At 38.8% G+C, this 18,850-nt stretch overlaps 2 protein-coding genes across 2 annotated transcripts; one reads left to right on the top strand and one right to left on the bottom strand.

The window, feature by feature from the left end:
* The first annotated feature begins 100 nt into the window (after positions 1–100).
* Positions 101–10,965, top strand: LOC127776471 (glycine--tRNA ligase, chloroplastic/mitochondrial 2). Its single transcript, XM_052302851.1, has 34 exons — positions 101–502; positions 572–653; positions 743–806; positions 950–1,005; positions 1,215–1,292; positions 1,446–1,520; positions 1,749–1,819; positions 2,022–2,138; positions 2,227–2,328; positions 2,508–2,628; positions 2,763–2,849; positions 3,020–3,106; positions 3,549–3,650; positions 3,941–4,004; positions 4,894–4,949; positions 5,497–5,568; positions 5,852–5,934; positions 6,265–6,313; positions 6,647–6,709; positions 6,945–7,034; positions 7,135–7,221; positions 7,400–7,474; positions 7,550–7,608; positions 7,841–7,934; positions 8,011–8,229; positions 8,328–8,422; positions 8,849–8,939; positions 9,008–9,112; positions 9,192–9,230; positions 9,610–9,699; positions 9,885–9,986; positions 10,183–10,264; positions 10,421–10,506; positions 10,610–10,965. The coding sequence occupies exons 1-34, from the start codon at positions 138–140 to the stop codon at positions 10,706–10,708; spliced, it is 3,207 nt and encodes a 1,068-aa protein (XP_052158811.1). The 5' UTR covers positions 101–137; the 3' UTR covers positions 10,709–10,965.
* Positions 10,966–11,267: 302 nt separating this feature from the next.
* On the bottom strand, positions 11,268–14,169 carry LOC127776472 (glutaminyl-peptide cyclotransferase). Its single transcript, XM_052302853.1, has 11 exons — positions 13,760–14,169; positions 13,602–13,658; positions 13,240–13,275; positions 13,091–13,155; positions 12,920–12,983; positions 12,416–12,533; positions 12,175–12,272; positions 11,967–12,037; positions 11,846–11,873; positions 11,625–11,679; positions 11,268–11,523 (listed from the first exon to the last, which is right to left on the bottom strand). The coding sequence occupies exons 1-11, from the start codon at positions 14,078–14,080 to the stop codon at positions 11,414–11,416; spliced, it is 1,023 nt and encodes a 340-aa protein (XP_052158813.1). The 5' UTR covers positions 14,081–14,169; the 3' UTR covers positions 11,268–11,413.
* Positions 14,170–18,850: the final 4,681 nt, after the last annotated feature.

Below are 18,850 nucleotides of genomic sequence, written 5' to 3' on the forward strand. Positions count from 1 at the left end.
AGCAAAATACTAAGATAGTCCAATAAGAAAAGCTTTAAAATAAATAAATGAATGAATATAATCATCATCATCATCTTCCCGCTTATCCTGTCGTGGATTGGAGTCCGTCCAGGTCCAGGTCCAGTGTAGTCGTAGCCATGGCGGGTTTGGCTCCCCCTCCCCTCCTCCTCCTCCCCCTCTCCTCCTCACTCTCTCCTGCCGCCGCCTCCCACCACCCAACCTCCCCCCCTTCTCGCACACGCCGACGACGCCGCCTGCTATCCGCCGTGGCGTCTGCCGACGGTGATGCTCCCTCCCCAGTCTCTGTCTCCGCCTCCGCCGCCACCAAGGGGCCTTCCTCCTCCTCCGTGCTCACCTTCCAGCAGGCCATCCAGCGCCTCCAGGACTACTGGGCCTCAGTGGGGTGTGCCGTCATGCAGTGCAGCAATACAGAGGTTGGAGCAGGGACCATGAATCCCTTGACATTCCTCAGGGTTTTAGGCCCCGAGCCATGGAACGTTGCGTAAGTAGAAGACTTCCCTTCCTTGTATTCTGGACTACTCCTCCATTTCTCACTGTATTATTCTTCTAGTTATGTGGAGCCAAGTATAAGACCCGACGACAGCCGCTATGGGGACAATCCTAATAGGCTTCAGCGTCATACTCAATTTCAGGTAAATGTTTCTACCATACCATATCCATCCTATATATTTAGCTCATTGCTGCTGCCTTCCTCCGTTATTTAATCTTTCTTTTCCGATAGGTAATTTTGAAGCCTGACCCTGGAAATTCACAAGACCTCTTTCTGCACAGCCTTTCAGCACTAGGTATTTCACTACTGCTTTCTTTTTTTTTTTCATCATAAAATGCACGCCGATATTCTTCTGTTTCTACCTTCTCATTTATTTATTTCCTTTCCTAATACATTGTTGTGAATACAAAATGCTGTATATAAATGTTTGCATCACAGGTATCAATGTCCGTGAACATGACATCCGTTTTGTTGAAGACAACTGGGAGAGTCCAGTGAAGTTCCTCCTCTTTTACTCTTTCCTTCTTAAAATATCAACCAATGCAATCATTGAACCAAAGTGTATCTGGTTACAAAAAGCCGGATCGTTATTTCAATATAATGATCTTTCCTTTAAAAAAGTCTATCTGGTTAAGTCATCATCATTGCAACTGAATATCTCTAATTCATTACCTTGTTCATGTTTCTTCCCATTGATGGACAGGTTCTTGGTGCGTGGGGATTAGGCTGGGAGGTTTGGATGGATGGCATGGAAATAACACAGTTCACATATTTTCAGCAGGTACAGGCGTTAGCTAAAACAATTCACATATTTTTAGTGCATTATGTTGACTGCTTTGGCATCACAGTATTTTTTGACACTTGATGTGTGTATTATTCCCTTCTAATCCTTGGAAAATTTTAAGACAGTTTTTCTTAATGCTAATTACTGTAGTCAGGAAGCCTTCCATTGCTGCCTGTTTCTGTTGAGATAACATATGGACTTGAACGCATCCTCATGTCTCTTCAGGTGAGCCTAGTAGTGTTGCTATCTACCTTAGTAGTTTTTTATGAGTTAGAAGATGAGCAAACGATTAACAAACCACCTATTGATTTTGTTGATTGTGTATATTGCACCCTTTATGTTCAGAGTCTCGTATAAATCTTAGTGGACTTTCTTTTGCGAATATTTTCTACCCTACTGGATCATATACCCTTTGAAAGAGCTGACCTTACTTTGATTTAGATGTTTTGACAGGGTGTAGATCATTTCAAGAATATACAATACACTAAAGGAATTACATATGGAGAACTATTCCTTGAGAACGAGTATGTATCTTCTTGAAAGTTCTAGGAGCTTTGTGTACCTTTTCTTCTTCTTTAGCATCTTGCCTGCAATGTGCCATTTCTTTCCCATCCTCTTTTTACTACATTAAGTAGAACAATTTCGTGATATATTTCTGTTGTCTTTATTGATTATAAATAATTATATGCTTAGGCTCAATACTATATATCTGGTTTGTTGATTCAGGAAAGAGATGAGTGCATATTATTTGGAGCATGCGAATGTTGATAACATTCAAAAGCATTTTGATGATTTTGAAGAAGAGGCTCGCTCTTTATTATCACTTTCGCTTCCTATTCCTGCGTATGTTTGATTGATGCACTCATTTCTTGGCTTTCATGTTTTATTTGTTAAGAATTGACAAGCTGACCTTCGATTTGCAATGGATTAGGTACGATCATGTTCTGAAGGCCTCTCATGCTTTTAATATTTTAGATTCTAGAGGCTTTGTTGGTGTAACCGAGCGTGCAAGATATTTTGGTCGCATGCGGAGGTGTGGACCTACATACCTTGATTTTTTTCCCTATGCCTTTTCTCATCATGGAATCCTGGTTTTGTTGACTTGATTTATTTATTTACCAGTTATTAGCTTTACTTTTTTCAGTTGTTCTTGTTTCTAGCTTCTGCATAAAGTTAAGATGTAATTCTCATACTGCCGATGCTCTTGAGCAGTCTTACTCGCCAGTGTGCTCAGCTTTGGGTGAAAACAAGAGAGAACCTCGGTTATCCTTTGGGCACTTATCAAGAGTCTAATCTTATCTATCCTCATGTCTCTGAAAAGCCTAGTAGAAAGGTATTTCATTTACATGACCATGTACTATTACTTGTGTTATTTTAATATTTGAATCCAATGGGTGTGGATGGCTTATGTCATAACTTCTGCAAAAGCACACCCATTTTTACTTATCTTTGGTGCTTTTTGTTTAGGGAGTTGTCGGACAGCCACGAGCATTTGTTCTTGAAATAGGAACAGAAGAGTTGCCACCTCATGATGTGATAGAAGCAACCAAACAGGTAAACCAAACTTCCTCCTTCACCCTTATAAGATGAGAAGAATTTTGAACCTAGCATTGGCAAAATGATGTCACCTTTTGGTCATATTTGTTTTTTTATGGAATTTATACTTCAATTCTAGGTGGAATGACTTTTGGTTTTTTCACCTTTGAATCTTTGACATCCTCCAGCTGGAGAAATCTTTAATTCAAATATTGGAGAAACGAAGACTGAGCCATGGGAAAGTACGCTCTTATGGGACACCAAGGAGATTAGCGGTATCAGTTTAACCTTTGTTGTCTCACATGAGTTTTATTTTTCCTAGCGAAGTCTCACATTTGTTTCTATACTATCGCAAGCTTCCTCATATATTCTTGCCAGTTATGCATCTCTTGTGTCTAGGTGTGTGTTTGGAAAAGCTGGCCAGTCCTAACATTCCGGAGGCCTGGTGCAGAACAACAAACTGTAATAATAGTCTACCAAGTGCAAAACACATGATGGAGAGATATCTAATATTAATCAGTAGGTTCCCTATAGGTTTGTTAGTAGGAATGGTAGATAAAACTGTCTGAAAATACAAAAAAGAAATCACATAATGATGCACCATATTTAATTGAAGATATATCTTGGTAATGCGTCTTTTATGCTTGGTAACTGACAATTCTTTTAACATGCTTTACTCTGGTCTGAATCTATAAGAAGACCTTCTTTGATTTGTAGGTTGTTGTTGAAAATCTTAATATGAAGCAAATGGAGGAAGAGATTGAACTACGTGGTCCACCTGTTGCAAAGGCATTTGACCAAGAAGGAAGACCCACTAAGGTTAGCTATCCAAAAAGGAGCTGGACTTTCCTCTGCTCTTCTGCTATTGCTTATTTTTAGGGCTTTCCATATCACTTATGAAGAAAATGGTAAGGTACTTCAAGTATGCAGAAAGTCATGCTGAAAGTAACATCTATTCCATTAAATTACAAAAACTGCACACTGTTTATTATTTTTCTCCGTTCTTATTAATGCTGTTGAACGGCTTTTGTTTCTTTGATTTTCTTCCTTCTATTCTCATGACAGGCTCTTGATATTTTTTTGTGGAATAATTTTCTACTCTTATTCAGGCTGCTGAAGGATTTTGTCGAAAGAATAATGTCCCAATAGATAGTCTATATAGAAGAACTGATGGTACGCGACATGGTTCCCTAGAATTTGTATTGCCCACTTCCATCTCAATGTGTTTTGTCATCACTGCTACAGTGCGTGTTGGTTACTCAATGGTGATCTGATACCATCTCCATTTCTTGTTACAATTTGTTGTTCGAATCATTATGTGGAGTCCCATGTAGAAACGAATCCACCCTTATAATTAATGATATGAAGGTCTCCCATTGTTCTACAGTCCCATGTAGATTGGCCTTCCTTGGGTCAATCTCCTTTGCTTGCTGCACCAGTCGTGTGCAGCTTGTTCCTGTCACATGTGCATATGCTGCACTGGCCTCTCTTGCATATCTTATTCTGGTATTTGATTTAATTAGCTAGATATGGAAGATATACTCATATGCATGGGTGATGGCCTATATATGTAGGCGGTATGTTCAATCGATACTGGCATGATTAAAAACATGTGTTAAGAAACGACCTATGGTGGGCGGGCCCTCGTGTACGGGTTAGGGGCCTCAAAGCACGGGTTAAGGCCCGAACGATGGGGGGCAGGTCTGCGTGTCAAGGGGCCAGGGTTTGTGGCATTTCTTGACCGGCTTTTGCTGAGGTTTCTTCTTAGCGCAATGCCGTGGGGGTGGTCTTTCCCCCGTCAGTCGAGTTCTTTCTTTTTTTTTAATTATTTATGCTGTCAATAAGATTCAATTCTCAATTGCTTATGCTGCATAAACCAACTGACAGCTAAATACTGGGTTTTATTTTGGTTATATTAATCCGAACCACCACTACAGAACATAGGCCAAATGAAATCATGTTAGTTGTTAGCCTGTTACAGCCAATTTATCATTTACTAGATGTCTAACATATGTTCTTATTGTTTCATAAAGAGGTCTAAATTGTGAATACACATTTTCAGGTAAAACAGAATATATCTACGCTCGGGTCAAAGAGTCTGCACGTTTTGCTGATGAGGTTTTTTTTCCTTTCCTTTATGTACTCTTGAAAGCCATTGCATCAGACAATTGCTGGAAGCAGGACCTTTGCTATTGCTTGATGACTTCATGAAGTGCATTTTCAAAATACAAAAGGTGCCCCTTTTAAGTTACTGGGGTTCAGGGATAGACTTTTTGCTCGACAAATCAACCCAGTCGCATTATGTTTAGTACTAGCTCTTTGAGCCAGATGGACAGTCATCAAGATTAAGCATACTTACTCCATAACATACTATTCAATTCAAGCTCCACAACTCATAATAGGCATGCTTCTAATGCTTGAAAGGACGATATCTTCTAATTGGATACTGATAGGTGATGATTAGGCACCATTTAGATAGATCTTGCACTCAACACCCCAACACATCCAGTACCTAGCAAGTATCAACTAAATGCATTCTGCATAACTGCATAGTTATATATTCGTAGTTTCTTTACTGCTAAAATTGTGCAAGTTTCTTATGTTATTTAGGCCTCACTTTCATTTTTTCTAGACTTGTTCAATAGTTGTAGCATGTGAATTGCAGGTACTAACTGAAGATCTACCGACTATTATATCTGGTATTTCATTTCCCAAGTCTATGCGCTGGAACTCCAATGTAAGTGTTATTTAACTCATCTTCTTTACAGATGGTAATTCAAATGTTTACTTTGCAGCTGCTTGAACTCCATGTTATCATTATTGTGCTTTGAGGGATCATAGCCATCTATAAATGCTCTAATGCCATAGCAGACAGTTAAACCGGTTGATTACTTGATTATGTGTTAGTGTCTCTATTTCTGCAAATAGAAGCAAAATCCGATCATCTGTTTGCTGTTTTTAGCATCATTTTATCACTGGAGATGTCTGTTTTATTCCAACTGAGGGTGAATCACTTGCAGATTGTGTTTAGCCGGCCAATACGCTGGATCTTTGCCCTTCATGGGGATCTCATTGTGCCATTTTGCTTTGCTGGCATATCAAGGTAATATTTTACTACATAATAGGTAATGCACTTCAGTTTCTGTTTACATAATGATACGCAAAACTTCCCGGAGGAAGAAAAATTCTAGATTGCACTCGAGCCAATTTCTGGGCTTCTCTTTTAAGATATTGGGAAACTAGAATAATTGACTTATCACAACTACAGTGATACTATCCATTGCCATAATGTGTACAATATTCTGTAGAAATGAAAACATTACTTGCTATAACGATTTTTTTTAGCTTAACATGTCCACTTATTTATAGTCATTTCCTTGAGAAATATTTTTTCTCACAGTTATAATTATTAACATGAGTTGCAATGGCACAGTGGGAATCAGTCGTGTGGCCTTCGTAACTCCTCCTTGGCTAACTTTAAGGTACCAAATGTGTTGTGGTAGCTAGCTGGTTCTGCGCAACCACAACAAAATGGACTTTCTTGCATTATTGTTTTCATTATCTTCATGTTCTTCGGGCCAGATTGATATCCACTATATAAAAAAATCTTCAATTTCTTCGTTCTGATTTTCTTATCTAAGAGTATTGCTGCATAAATTGAAAAATTGAAAGTATTTTGCATCAAGCAGTTCGGAAAGGCCTTTGATCCAGATTAACTCAAACATCCAGTAGGAAGATGCTAGGACATATTTGTTTCTATCTATTCTTATATCCTTGTCTATCTAGGGAATAGTCTGAACATTCTCCAAATTCAGGTGGAAGCTGCAGAATTATATTTACACACCCTGGAGAAAGCTGGGATCCTGATTGATATGCAGGTGAGACGGGCACACATAATCTTTTCATGTGCTATCTCATGTTTTGACTTTTCATAGGCTTCGTAGCTGTAAGCTCCAATTTCATGTACTATTTATTCCACACAAGAATATTGGTGCCAACTCTTATAGCCTGCATGAAACAGGGAAAATGCTGCATGAGTCCATTAATGGTTTTTAGTTGCTCAGTATTCCAGGTTCTACTGTACCTTATGATGTATATGATACCCCACTGCAGGAGCGCAAACAACGAATCTTGCATGACTCTAGTATATTGGCTGAGGGTGTTGGCGGTGATATCATTGCACCTGATAGCTTGGTGCAGGAGGTTGATGCTCTTCTGCTCCTCAGTTAACTTTTCTTGTACATACGTTTTTCTTGATGAAATTCAACTTATTTCAAGATATATTTTAAACCATACGATGCAGGTCATCAATCTTGTGGAGGCGCCGATGCCCATTATTGGTCGATACGATGTTTCCTTCTTAGAACTTCCAAAGGATGTATTAATAACGGTATATGCACAGCTTTTGATTGGTGATGTGTAGAAGCCATACTAAATTCTGTTAATTTTTTTGATTCAGACACCAAAATGACAAGTCCATTAACATAGTTCATTTGTTGGAAGTTAAATTTATTAACTGAGAGAACATCTCATATTATGTATGTTTCTTATCAGACCCACATATGCAGGTTATGCAGAAACACCAGAAATATTTCCCTGTAACCTCCAAGACCACGGGCAATCTGCTACCATGTTTCATAACTGTGAGATGATTTTTCCCGTTGTGTATTTGTCTTCTTCGTCTTCTTGTTCCTTTTTAATTTAGTGTTTGCTGTTAGGTTGCCAATGGTGCCATTAAGGAAGAAGTAGTCCGCAAAGGGAATGAAGCTGTACTCAGGTTATGAATGTTTTAGCAATGCTACTGTGTAAAATTTATAGCTGGAGCTTTGACTGGAAGACATAATTCTAGATAATGGATAGAAGTAGCCATAGTTTGATTACCAGCATTATGTTTGCATCGTCTTTTCTTCCCTCTGCCTTTTTTTTTATTCCGCAAGAGAGCTGTAGTCAACTGTAGATTTTTTTTTTTTGCGAGGAACCGTAGATTCTGAATTGGTATATAAATACAGGGCACGGTATGAGGATGCTAAATTCTTTTATAAGATGGATACGCAGAAGAAACTTTCTGAATTCCGAGATCAGCTCAGCAGCATTCTCTTTCATGTAAGTACGGTGTACCAAAATTCTCTTAGTTTCTTGTATATGTTTACGTACATAACATCTGCATCATGTTGAACAGGAAAGACTTGGTACCATGCTTGACAAAATGAAACGTGTTGAGAACACTGTTGCAGAAGTGGCCCTCCTTCTCGGAATTAATGAGAAAACGATCCCAGCAATCAAAGATGCAGCTGCATTGGCTATGTCAGATCTTGCCACTAATATTGTTACTGAATTTACTTCACTTGCTGGAATTATGGCACGGCATTATGCTTTGAGAGATGGCCTTTCAGAACAGGTTTCTGACTTTGTTTTGTGGTGAAAATTTTGTTGTTAAACTTCAGTGTGAAAGTTGTGGCCATTTGTGCACATTTGGTTGAGTAGTTTTCATGTCAGATTGCAGAAGCCCTATTTGAGATAACACTTCCAAGGTTCTCTGGTGATGTGTTCCCAAAAACAGATCCTGGCATAGTCCTTGCAGTCACTGACAGGTATTTCTTGCATACGTAGCTTTCATGTTCAATTTATAATAGTCTGCGCCTTAAAATACAGGCTGGGAATTCAAAGAGCCATCGTTGTAGCATGTCCCTTTTTAGGATTCTGTGCCACTGTATTATTTCTGTACAGTTGGTATAGAGGAGAGCTGCTCCGATTTCTGTTCTCTTGGACTGGGGATTACAGTGGGTGGGCAGAACAGTAGGGACTATGCAGCTATTTAGTTAGTTCACATAGTTGAAAGTACAACTTCTTACCAGCTTTATTTACCAGCAATGCCAGGATAAAACAAACAAAATGGTATTGCAATGCAAACACATTGTGGAAACTGAGAGCTTCCCAGATTTATGATTGCTTTTGTTTTTTCCATGTGAACCACACAAATTGTAGATGCTTTAATATTTTTCTTATTTGTAATTCAGATTGGATAGTCTAGTGGGTCTGTTTGGAGCTGGATGCCAACCAAGTTCTACAAATGATCCATTTGGGCTAAGGAGAATTTCCTATGGATTGGTAAGTGAAGTTGAGAATCTACAAACACCATCATATTATGAAATATTCTTATAATATTTTTCATCTAGGTTCAAATATTGGTTGAGAACAAGAAGAACTTTGACCTCACGAAGGCCTTGACCTTAGCGGCAGAGGAGCAGCCAATAACAATAGATAGTGGTGTTATAGATGAGGTGAGCACAAATATCAAATAATCCTGATGTTAATCTTTGTTGATTATATGGTTTGTGTCAACTCTAATTAATTTCTCAGGTAGTACAATTTGTCACGCGGAGATTGGAGCAACTTTTGGTACGTATTTCCTTGAACAGTAATAATAGTCTGAGTTACATATAATGCTTTTATTCCCCAAGACTCCATCCTTTTGGAATCTACCAAGGATTAGAGTAGAAGCTTACCTACACTGGAAGAGCAAGTATCTTTTCCCGTACAGACTGGTTTTAGTGACGTTTTCTCCCTCGTACACAAGAAATTCCGAAGATAAATATGCATACTATCATTGCTTCATGTTTATCCATGTAGCTTATTCAGCATAGTACCGAGCATGGATTTTGTTGCCATCTCTGCTTCTGTTTTCACTTCTGATCCTTTTTTTTTTTATCAAATACAAGTCAACAATTGTCAGTGAAATCCATTTCCTGTAACTGATGGTTTTTCGTCAATTTATCAGGTGGATGAAGGAATTAATTGCGAGATAGTCCGTTCAGTGCTTATAGAGCGTGCAAACTGCCCTTATCTAGCGTCACAAACAGCAATTGAAGTAAGATTCTTCAATTCTTCTGAATCCTCTGTATGTTGGATATGGTTTTCAAATATTACGTATCTATAATCAGGAACGATATACTATGGTTGTACAGTGTTAAATTATATCTGCTTGGTACTTTGCTGAATGAATGGAAGTATGATTTGTTTTTTTTTAATGGTCTTGATGTGTGGACCTTGCAGATGGAAGCATTTTCAAGAACTGAAGATTTCCCAAAAATTGTCGAAGCGTACTCAAGGCCCACGAGAATAATACGTGGAAAAGAAATTGGGTCTGCTTTAGAGGTAACGGCTGCTTTGTACAAGAATAAACAAGTACCATGATGATATATCTTTCAGATTCTGATTACAGCTTTGAATTATGAACTAAGCTTTTGGACAGTAGTATGTACCACTAACCAGTAACCAAGCCTATTGCAAGCAGAGTTTGATTATTCCTTGCCGCAATGTTAATCTTTCCTCGCTGTGAATTTATATGCAGGTTGAGGCAAGTGTATTTGAGAAAGACGAAGAAAGAGCTTTGTGGAGTGCCTACTTGGAGGTTGCGGATAAGATTCATCCTGGTACACAATCTTATCCAAAGTGAAAAATAATCCGAGATCCACTGTTTCTTCTGTTGATCCTTTTTTCTCTCGTGTGAAATATATGTGCTTTGCATCGTCTATTCTTTCGGGCGTGCTGTATATTCTGTTTACTTGTATCCACATTCCACCCTGTAGGTGTTGACATAAAAGCCTTTGCGGACGCTTCTCTGGAACTGTTGCAACCCCTAGAAGATTTCTTTACAAATGTTTTTGTCATGGCGGTGAGCTTAATTTTCGAGTACTAAGCATCTACTTAGCCATTTATTACTAAATGATTTAGACTTTCGTAATGGTGTATGCTTTGCTATGTGGTTGGTGATACAGGAAGACGAGAAAGTTCGTAACAATCGGCTTGCACTGCTAACGAAGGTTGCGAGTCTGCCAAAGGGAATTGCCGACCTGTCAGTTTTACCAGGGTTTTAGCCATTTTTTGTTGCTCTTCTAGTTTTATCTGTACCATGCTTGTGCGTTCATACCGACTACAGTTTTGCAGCCAAGAAAAGAGCGTGATCCCTATATATATAATGTATAGGTAGCTAGCATAAATCGTCCTCAACTTTGTTGTCCATTGCTATGTTAAACATATGTTTTTGTTTTCAAACCATTTTGGAAATCAAATGCCATAACTTGTATCAGACTATATACCAACTCAAGGGGTATCTTGCATAAATTCCATTCTATTCCCTTTCCCTTTGTTGTTTCATCCAGATCGTTTCCAGGCTTTTCAGTTCTTCCAATTTCTGAAGTACCCACGACCAAAGAGAATTAAACAATGAGATAATTTGGTTCTGATGAACTGGCGATTAGAGTTGTTCGAAGCACAATCATCCTTATAAATTACTTCTACTACAATGTACATCAGGAGAAGAATTGATTAACAGCTATATGCCGCTCTAGAAAAAAAAGAAAAGAAAAGAAGACGAAGCAAGTAGCTACCATCAGATCAGTAAATACACTCAATTTTGTCGAGATACAACACAAGTCTCCGAAAACTGCCAATCAATTACCTCCACTTAAGAGGTGTATGCAATACATCTGTGCATTGTAACATACTGATATAAAAACAAGATATCCTATATCTTCTCTTCTCTTCTCTTCTCTTCTCACCCTAGAGAGATCCACTACACCTCAACGATAAAAGCTTGCCTTGGGGCATAGCTTCTCTACAGATCCATCTTGTGGCCCATCTACAGGCCGTAGCTTAATTTCATAGATCTTTGGCCACAATTTTCCGGTCACTGCAAGCCATTGAAAAGGGTTAGCCACTGCCCCATGATCAGAAGAACCTTAGATGGCTTCACTAGGATGAAACCAGCGCATTAGAATGCTAAAAGCTCACCAAATAATCTTTGATTTTCTTCATCCCAAGCTATACCATTTAGAACATCGATTTCCTGGAACATGGAATAGATTCATTAATGTCATAATGCTATGTCTTCCTGCTAAGCTACAATATGATTTTGAACATCATGAAGCTCACTGGACCAAACAATGATCAAGAAGAGTATAAAAAAGTGAAGGGATAAAAAAAAAGGTAAGAGAAAGGCATAGATTGCTCACCGTATTGCCAGAATTCCACAAGTGTTGCCTTCAGAATTGCAAGAACATAAGAATTATTTGTTATTGTCAAATGCAGGCAACTATCCATACAGAGTGATCACTATTTCAGCTGACGACTTACCTCAGCTCATGAAGAAAGATCCAGCCCACCACTAGGCCATCTTCATGGGAGACTCTAGCTATGCAATCTGTCTATATACCATGGATTTGAAATGAATACTGAGAATTCACATTGTATTGGTTGATCATGTATTACTATAAACAAATTTTACGTGTAAGCTATAACAACTAACAAGCAATTGTCAGCAAAGGGGGCACAGCTGTCTAACCTGCCAGACATTTGCCCATACTTCACCGTTTATATATTCCAGTTCATTAAGATAGGGGACTTCATTATCTTGATATTTCACAGTCACTGTCTTCATGACTGCACCAAAAGAAATGTCAAATAATCAAAATGGAAGTTTCAAACAACAGTTTTTAGTCCCAGGCAAGTTGCCTGAGTCTAGAAGTGAAATCAAGTCGAACAACATGAGCCAATGGGAATCACAAAATCACTGGAATAATTACCTTGAATCGACTTTGGATCAAGCTGGTATAACCTTGAAGTACCATCACTGCCAAAAAGAACTTTTCCATCAGTAGCCAACCCCCACCCATCACTCATTTTATGGGTAAAACTCTCACGCTGCAAACGAAGCATGAAGTACATTAACATGCCACCAAATACATCATGCGTATAACTAGAAAGCATGGCAACAATTTGGTGGTCTGTATTCAATTACCATGTGCATAACAGAGAGCCTAGAGTCCTATAAGACAGCTAAATCATGACAAGATAATCAAGTTTGGAGTATGTGGCAAAGACAAATGCATTGAGTATCTTAATGGAAACTAAAATGACTGATAGGAAACACAAGGTGACAATAATTGCAAATCCACAATTCACCAGGAAAGTAGAGTAGAAAAGTGATATCCAAAATAAGTGGGAGTTTAGGATCATTATCCAGGAATTAAAACAAATCTAAATCATGCATAGCTGCAATAAGCAAGGAAACAAGAGCAGCAACATACTTTGCTAAAGTTATGTCGATCATAGATAAACCCCTGTTTCTTCATCCAAACAACTTGAAACAATCTGCAAAGGAAAAGTTTCCACAAAACGAAGTGAAGGTTAGCAGGACATAATAGAAGCAACAAAGAACACTATTTTGAAGAAAACAACTGTAACTGAGGTATATCTACTTGTCATTGAGAAGCGTGAGACCTTCTCCAAACAATCGTCCATCCATTTCATGCTGAACTAAAACCTGAGAAATCGTAAGTGATAAGCGAGAATTCATCTGATTAAGTGCAATGGTAGTTAAGTAAGAAAAGCAAGATAAGGGACATACTTTTCCAGTTTTAAGATCAACCCTCCGGACCGATGACTGTTGAGAAGCAAAATTAGAGGCATTTAGTGGTTTGGAGAAGTAATTAAAGGAATCAAGCAAGCAAATCAAACTAAGAGTGACATAATGAAACAAATACGGGTGGTGGCAAATAGATATGGGGTAAGCGAGTCAGGGACATAGTAGACTCAATACGGTAGACTTGAGCAATCCGAATTAGTGGCGGTCAGTCTTGTGTAATTGGGGGAATAATCATAAAGTCGGACAGGTGGTTTTGTTAGAGGATATAGGCTGAATATTAAAGAGGCAGCATTGCATTGCATTGGAGTAAACAAAAGGGAAGGCAGAGGAGTCCATTGGAATACCCTGTGATAAAGGCCAGTTGACTCGAAAAAAGTGTCATTTCCTCCATACAAGAGACCCTGCATAAATAGGAAATACAATAGAGATTCATCAGGAATGAAGAGCTATTAGGGGGTGGGTCGTTGAATCAGATCAAGAAGAAGAAGAAGAAGAGCAAGACCTGGGTAAAGGCGTATGGATCGTGTGGATATTCTCGGAGCAGGTCAAAAGAGTAGAAGGTTGTGGATACCGGGCGGCGGAGGAGGGCTGCTGGTGCGGCGTTGGCTAGCCATGGAGCGTAGCCGTAGGGATGGGCAGCAGCGAGGACGACGATGACAAGGAGGAAGAGGAGCGCGGCAGCGGCGATGAGCGGGCGGCGGCGGAGGTGAAGCGGGGGCGGTGGTGCGGCGGCGGCGGAGGGGGCGGAGATGGAGAGGTTGGCGGGAGGCATGGCGGTGGCGGTGGCGCGACGGTGAGGAGGCAGGGCCCTCCGCCGGGGCATCTCTTTCTGCTTATTTTCCTCCTCTTTTCTCTCTCTCTCCCTACCAGGTACCAACCAACCTTCTCTCTCTCGTGTGTTTTTCACCACTTTCTCTTTCTGTGTTACACTACACTCAGTAATATGAAGACCGATGAAGGGAGGAGGAAAAATACAGCGAGGGAGACGCCCCCCCCCCCCCCCCCCCCCCCCCTGAAATTAACAGATTATTTTATCACCTTTCCGTGGAACAACCTAAACGGTTGTTTTCTATCCATACTCACCTCTATAAAAACACACATACAAACAAGTCACCACGAGCGTCTCGCTGTCAATGGTACGTTACATAACATAAAAGAATTATTAGTCATAAATAAGCACTTGTGTCAAATATAAGATTGGGTGGGCTGGCTCCACCATAAAAAACCTAAACAGTTGAGCTACGCTAACTTCGCTTACAATTTGGTCAATCTATTCTCTTGGTTCAAGGTATTCCGTCAGTCGACAAGAAGCCCCATCGCTATAATCCAGCTAAAAAGTCTGAGAAAAAAAAATCGAAGAATACTCTCTCAAGGAATAATTCAGCGTAGTTATAACTCTGTGAAAGGGTCTAATTAGTATAGCTACACACATACAAACAAATTATCCATTCAGGATTGTGAAGCATTTGCTGCTCTGACTCTCTCTCTCAAATGAATCACTAATAAGTTAATATAAGATAGACATATCACCATAAACTTGCGGCATCTAGGGGTGGAGCTCAGCAACAAGGTCGAGAAAATGTTTTAGCTATAATTAATCTATTTCACCATATATATATATATCTCCTCGATATAAATTTAGACACCCGCAGCAACTTAAATTTAATTTAAAACAGAGTAAAGTAAGCATGTGGCATCCCTTTTATTTCGCCTAAAGGTACCAACACTCTTTTTTAAAAAAATATATATACATCTTTTTTATTGATTTTACATAAATATATGTGTTTAGAAAGAATTTGCAGAAATATACCGTTGTCTCAAATTGAAAGCGCGAAATGCACGTTACCAATGACTTCGTGTGGAGGGTGCACGAGACCGCTCGGTCTCGCTCGTGGATATTAATGAATTAACTTGTCATTAGCAATAAATTAATTAATACAGTATTATTTATTTAATCAGTATCATTAGTAATTAATTAATCGTCAATCAACCACTACACATAGGCAATGTCAGGCCATCTCACCGGTCTCGCTTCCTGGCCATGCCAAACTGTGCTCGGTTCCGCCCGCCTTGCGAGACCCATGGCACGACCACCGGTTTCTCGCGTGTCACTTTCGCGTATTTGTTTAGCGATATCGTTTCGTTCTCGCATTTTCACTCAGTGACAACGGTATATTTGTTAAAAAATTTATGTCCCAAATATTTATAATTAAGAACAAAATAAATAAACAGTATATATTTCTTTTCAAAATTAATTCACCAACACTCAGCACTACAAGTAGATTATAGATGACCAAACAACCATGCCCGGCCAACCCTACCAACGGCATGACTCACCTAACCAGCCCGTACGCATATTGGGCCACCGTTTTGTAATGCCCGAGCCATCTACTATTTGACTAGATTGATGGGTTGGCTTGTTTAGTTAACGGCTTATTACTCCCTCCGTTTCAAAATATAAGGCACAATCACTCTTAACCTAAAAACCAAGAAATAATTATTATCATCTCCTAGTTTGAATCACCCTAATAAATATAATGCATGCATCTAATAGAATTAGATATCTTTTTGGAGTAGAGGATTTAAAAAAATAATAATTTATGGAGAAGATGTCCTAATTAATTGTATGCATGACTTATATTATGGAACATCTAAAAAAAGTAGTTGTGTCTTATATTATGGAACGGATGGAGTACTACTAGGGGCCTATTCACTTTGATGTCATTTTCAACTTTACTAAATTTTGGTAAAGTTGCTAAAAAGTAGCTACATTTAGTTTGCTGCCAAATTTTGGTAACTATATAAGAAATCCTGCCAAAATATACCAAAAATTGATAAGGTTTTTTTCATCGAAGTGAATATGCCCTAGCACTTATAAACGAATTGTAGCACGCTCACGGCTCACCTGCACTGCATGCATACTACGCCAATAATGTACTGCATGCTAATCGATCTGTAGTTCTTGTTACTTGCTATATTTTGTTCGATAGCCATATTTGATCAAGAATTATTTAAGAGTGAAGTATATGGACGGTTTCTAAACTGGTGCAGGTATGTCATCTAGTTTCGTGAACTCCCGAAATATATTTTTAGATCACATAAACTTGTCATGTGTGTCATATAGGTCCTAACGGCCCGGTTCAAACCCGCTCCATATGCTGACGTGGCATTGCCACGATGATACCTACGTGTCAGTGAAATCCATATGTCAAGCATATATAAAATTAAAATAAAAAACCGTATTTTCTCCTCTTAGGTAAAAAAAATGATAAAAATTCTAAGGTAGAGAGAAGAAAATATAACTTTTACAAAACAAAATTGATGTTATTATTATTTACTTTCATATTTAAAAGTGTTAACTTATAACTACGTTTTGTATCACTAGCCTGTTGAGCAATTTTCGATCAAGCTAGTATCGACGGAGGGAGTAATTGCTCCCTCTGTTTAACCATCGTTATATATTTAGGGATGGAAGTAGCGTATTAGTTAGTGATAGTAGTAGGGTACATATATACGGTTAAATCTGCATCTGTATGTATGGCAGCTGGATTAATACATGGAGCAGATCTATCAGACATCCATCAACATATTAATGTCTCGTCTGCATTCTTAAATTGTACACCTACTACTTCAATTCAATACATATAGTCATGCATCTCTTCAATTCAAAATACAATATATATCTATATATTTTGTTTGGATACGATTTTAATCAACAATTGCTTATATATTCTTTTAACATAAAATTTTATTCTATTCGCACTTAGAAATTACCAACTTATAATTATGTTTTTACCATATAAATGATATAGTAATAGAAAAAACTGTTAATTAAAGTTTTATCGTAATAAAATAAATGTGTCTTATATTTTAAAACGGAGTGGATACGCAGCTATTACTCCAATCCACTAGCTACCGCTACTAATAGCGCAGCGCTGCTATCCATCAGCATCCTTCCTAGTACTATCTGTGTCCAGATTCATAGCTAAAAATGCTTACATTTTTATTGACAGGGGATACTCGTAGACCGGATATAAAGGGTATTGGGGTCTGTTGGTACAAGGATCGACGTAGTACGACATCAAGCAAACAAAAGATAAGGATTATACTGGTTTAGGCCCCTTGATAGGTAATAGCCCTAATCCAGTTGGTATGGGATTATATGATGGAAACCACAGATTACAAAGGAAATAGCAGAACTTGATGATACCGACGAGACCATAGTCGAGTTGGTCTGACTAGATCTCCCGGCGACTTGGCTCCTGCACGCTCCGGCTCCGTAGGCTATGGTGGGTGTGTTGGCGGTGATATTCGATGCCTTAGATCCTGTCAGGGGGTCCCTTATATACCGCGGGTCAGTTGTTTTCCAAGTAGGACTCGGAGATATCGGACTCCTCACGATATGGTAAAGACCCAGTCTTGTCCGAGTAGAACTCCTTCTATCCGTAGATACTATCCCTATCACGTGATAGATTTCCTTAATGTATACGAAAACTATCCATATATGCGCGAGTATACCGTATCAATATACAACGTACATCTAAAGATAGATGGTATATCTTATGCGCAACCTGACAATTTTGAAACTGAGGTAGTAGCTTTTAATTTTGGTCCACTCGTTCATAGTACAAACAAACGTGAAAAACGCAGATGCAGTTTTATATGTGAACACCAACGGCTGCCTGCATACACTTGATGACATCTGCAGCTTGCAGACAGCAGCTACCAGTGCTAGCTCTTGTACACAAGCAAATTAAGATTTTTGCTTACTTTGCAGGGATCATAGCCGCGTGTTTTCGCTTGTTCAGTTTATTGAAAGGGTCAGTCATGCATGTTTGCAACAGACACAGAATTAACGTGGAGCATATATATATAGCTAGTCAATTCTTTGAAAAACCTGAGATGGAGAAACATGTATAATATAATCTCATAAACAATATCAGAGCCTGATATTGGAGGGAGAATTAATCCAGCTAACATGGACCCAGCTAGCTATAGCCAGTGACAGCTCAAACCATCCAGTTCCCACCTTGCGCAACCACCCGAATACCTTAAACTACCCGTGCCATTAATTATCTATCCCCCAAGATATTGCAACAAAAATAAACAATCATTTTTTAGTATCTGTTGTTTATTTTAGATATGTATGACCATTTCACTTGTGTCTAGATCCTAGCTATATATGTTGCTTTCCGGATTTCAATCTTATGTAGCTTGCTTTCCCGAATTCAATCTGTATATACTCCACCAACCTGTAAAATGTTTTCTTAATTTAGAGAAAGAAAACAAAACTGATCATTCATGGGCAGGCTCATCTCCTCCTTATTCTTAAGAATCAGTATACGTTCATATTGACACCTCACAAGTTTAATTAGCTAGCTCGATCGTGGGCCTTGCTGTTACATCTACTTAAGTTTATATAACAATCCAAGTTAGTAGGATGTGTCTTTTTCTTGGGACGGATCGGCAGTGGCGGATCCAAAACGAAATAGCAGTGGGGTCTGAACAAATTAGATAGAGTTACAATTCCTCTTCCATCTACGTATGGTAAAAAATTTTAGTGGGATCTTCGTTGGGGCTCTCATAGTCTTCA

This window comes from Oryza glaberrima, chromosome 6 (assembly GCF_000147395.1).
Source record: "Oryza glaberrima chromosome 6, OglaRS2, whole genome shotgun sequence".
Lineage (NCBI taxonomy): Eukaryota > Viridiplantae > Streptophyta > Magnoliopsida > Poales > Poaceae > Oryza > Oryza glaberrima.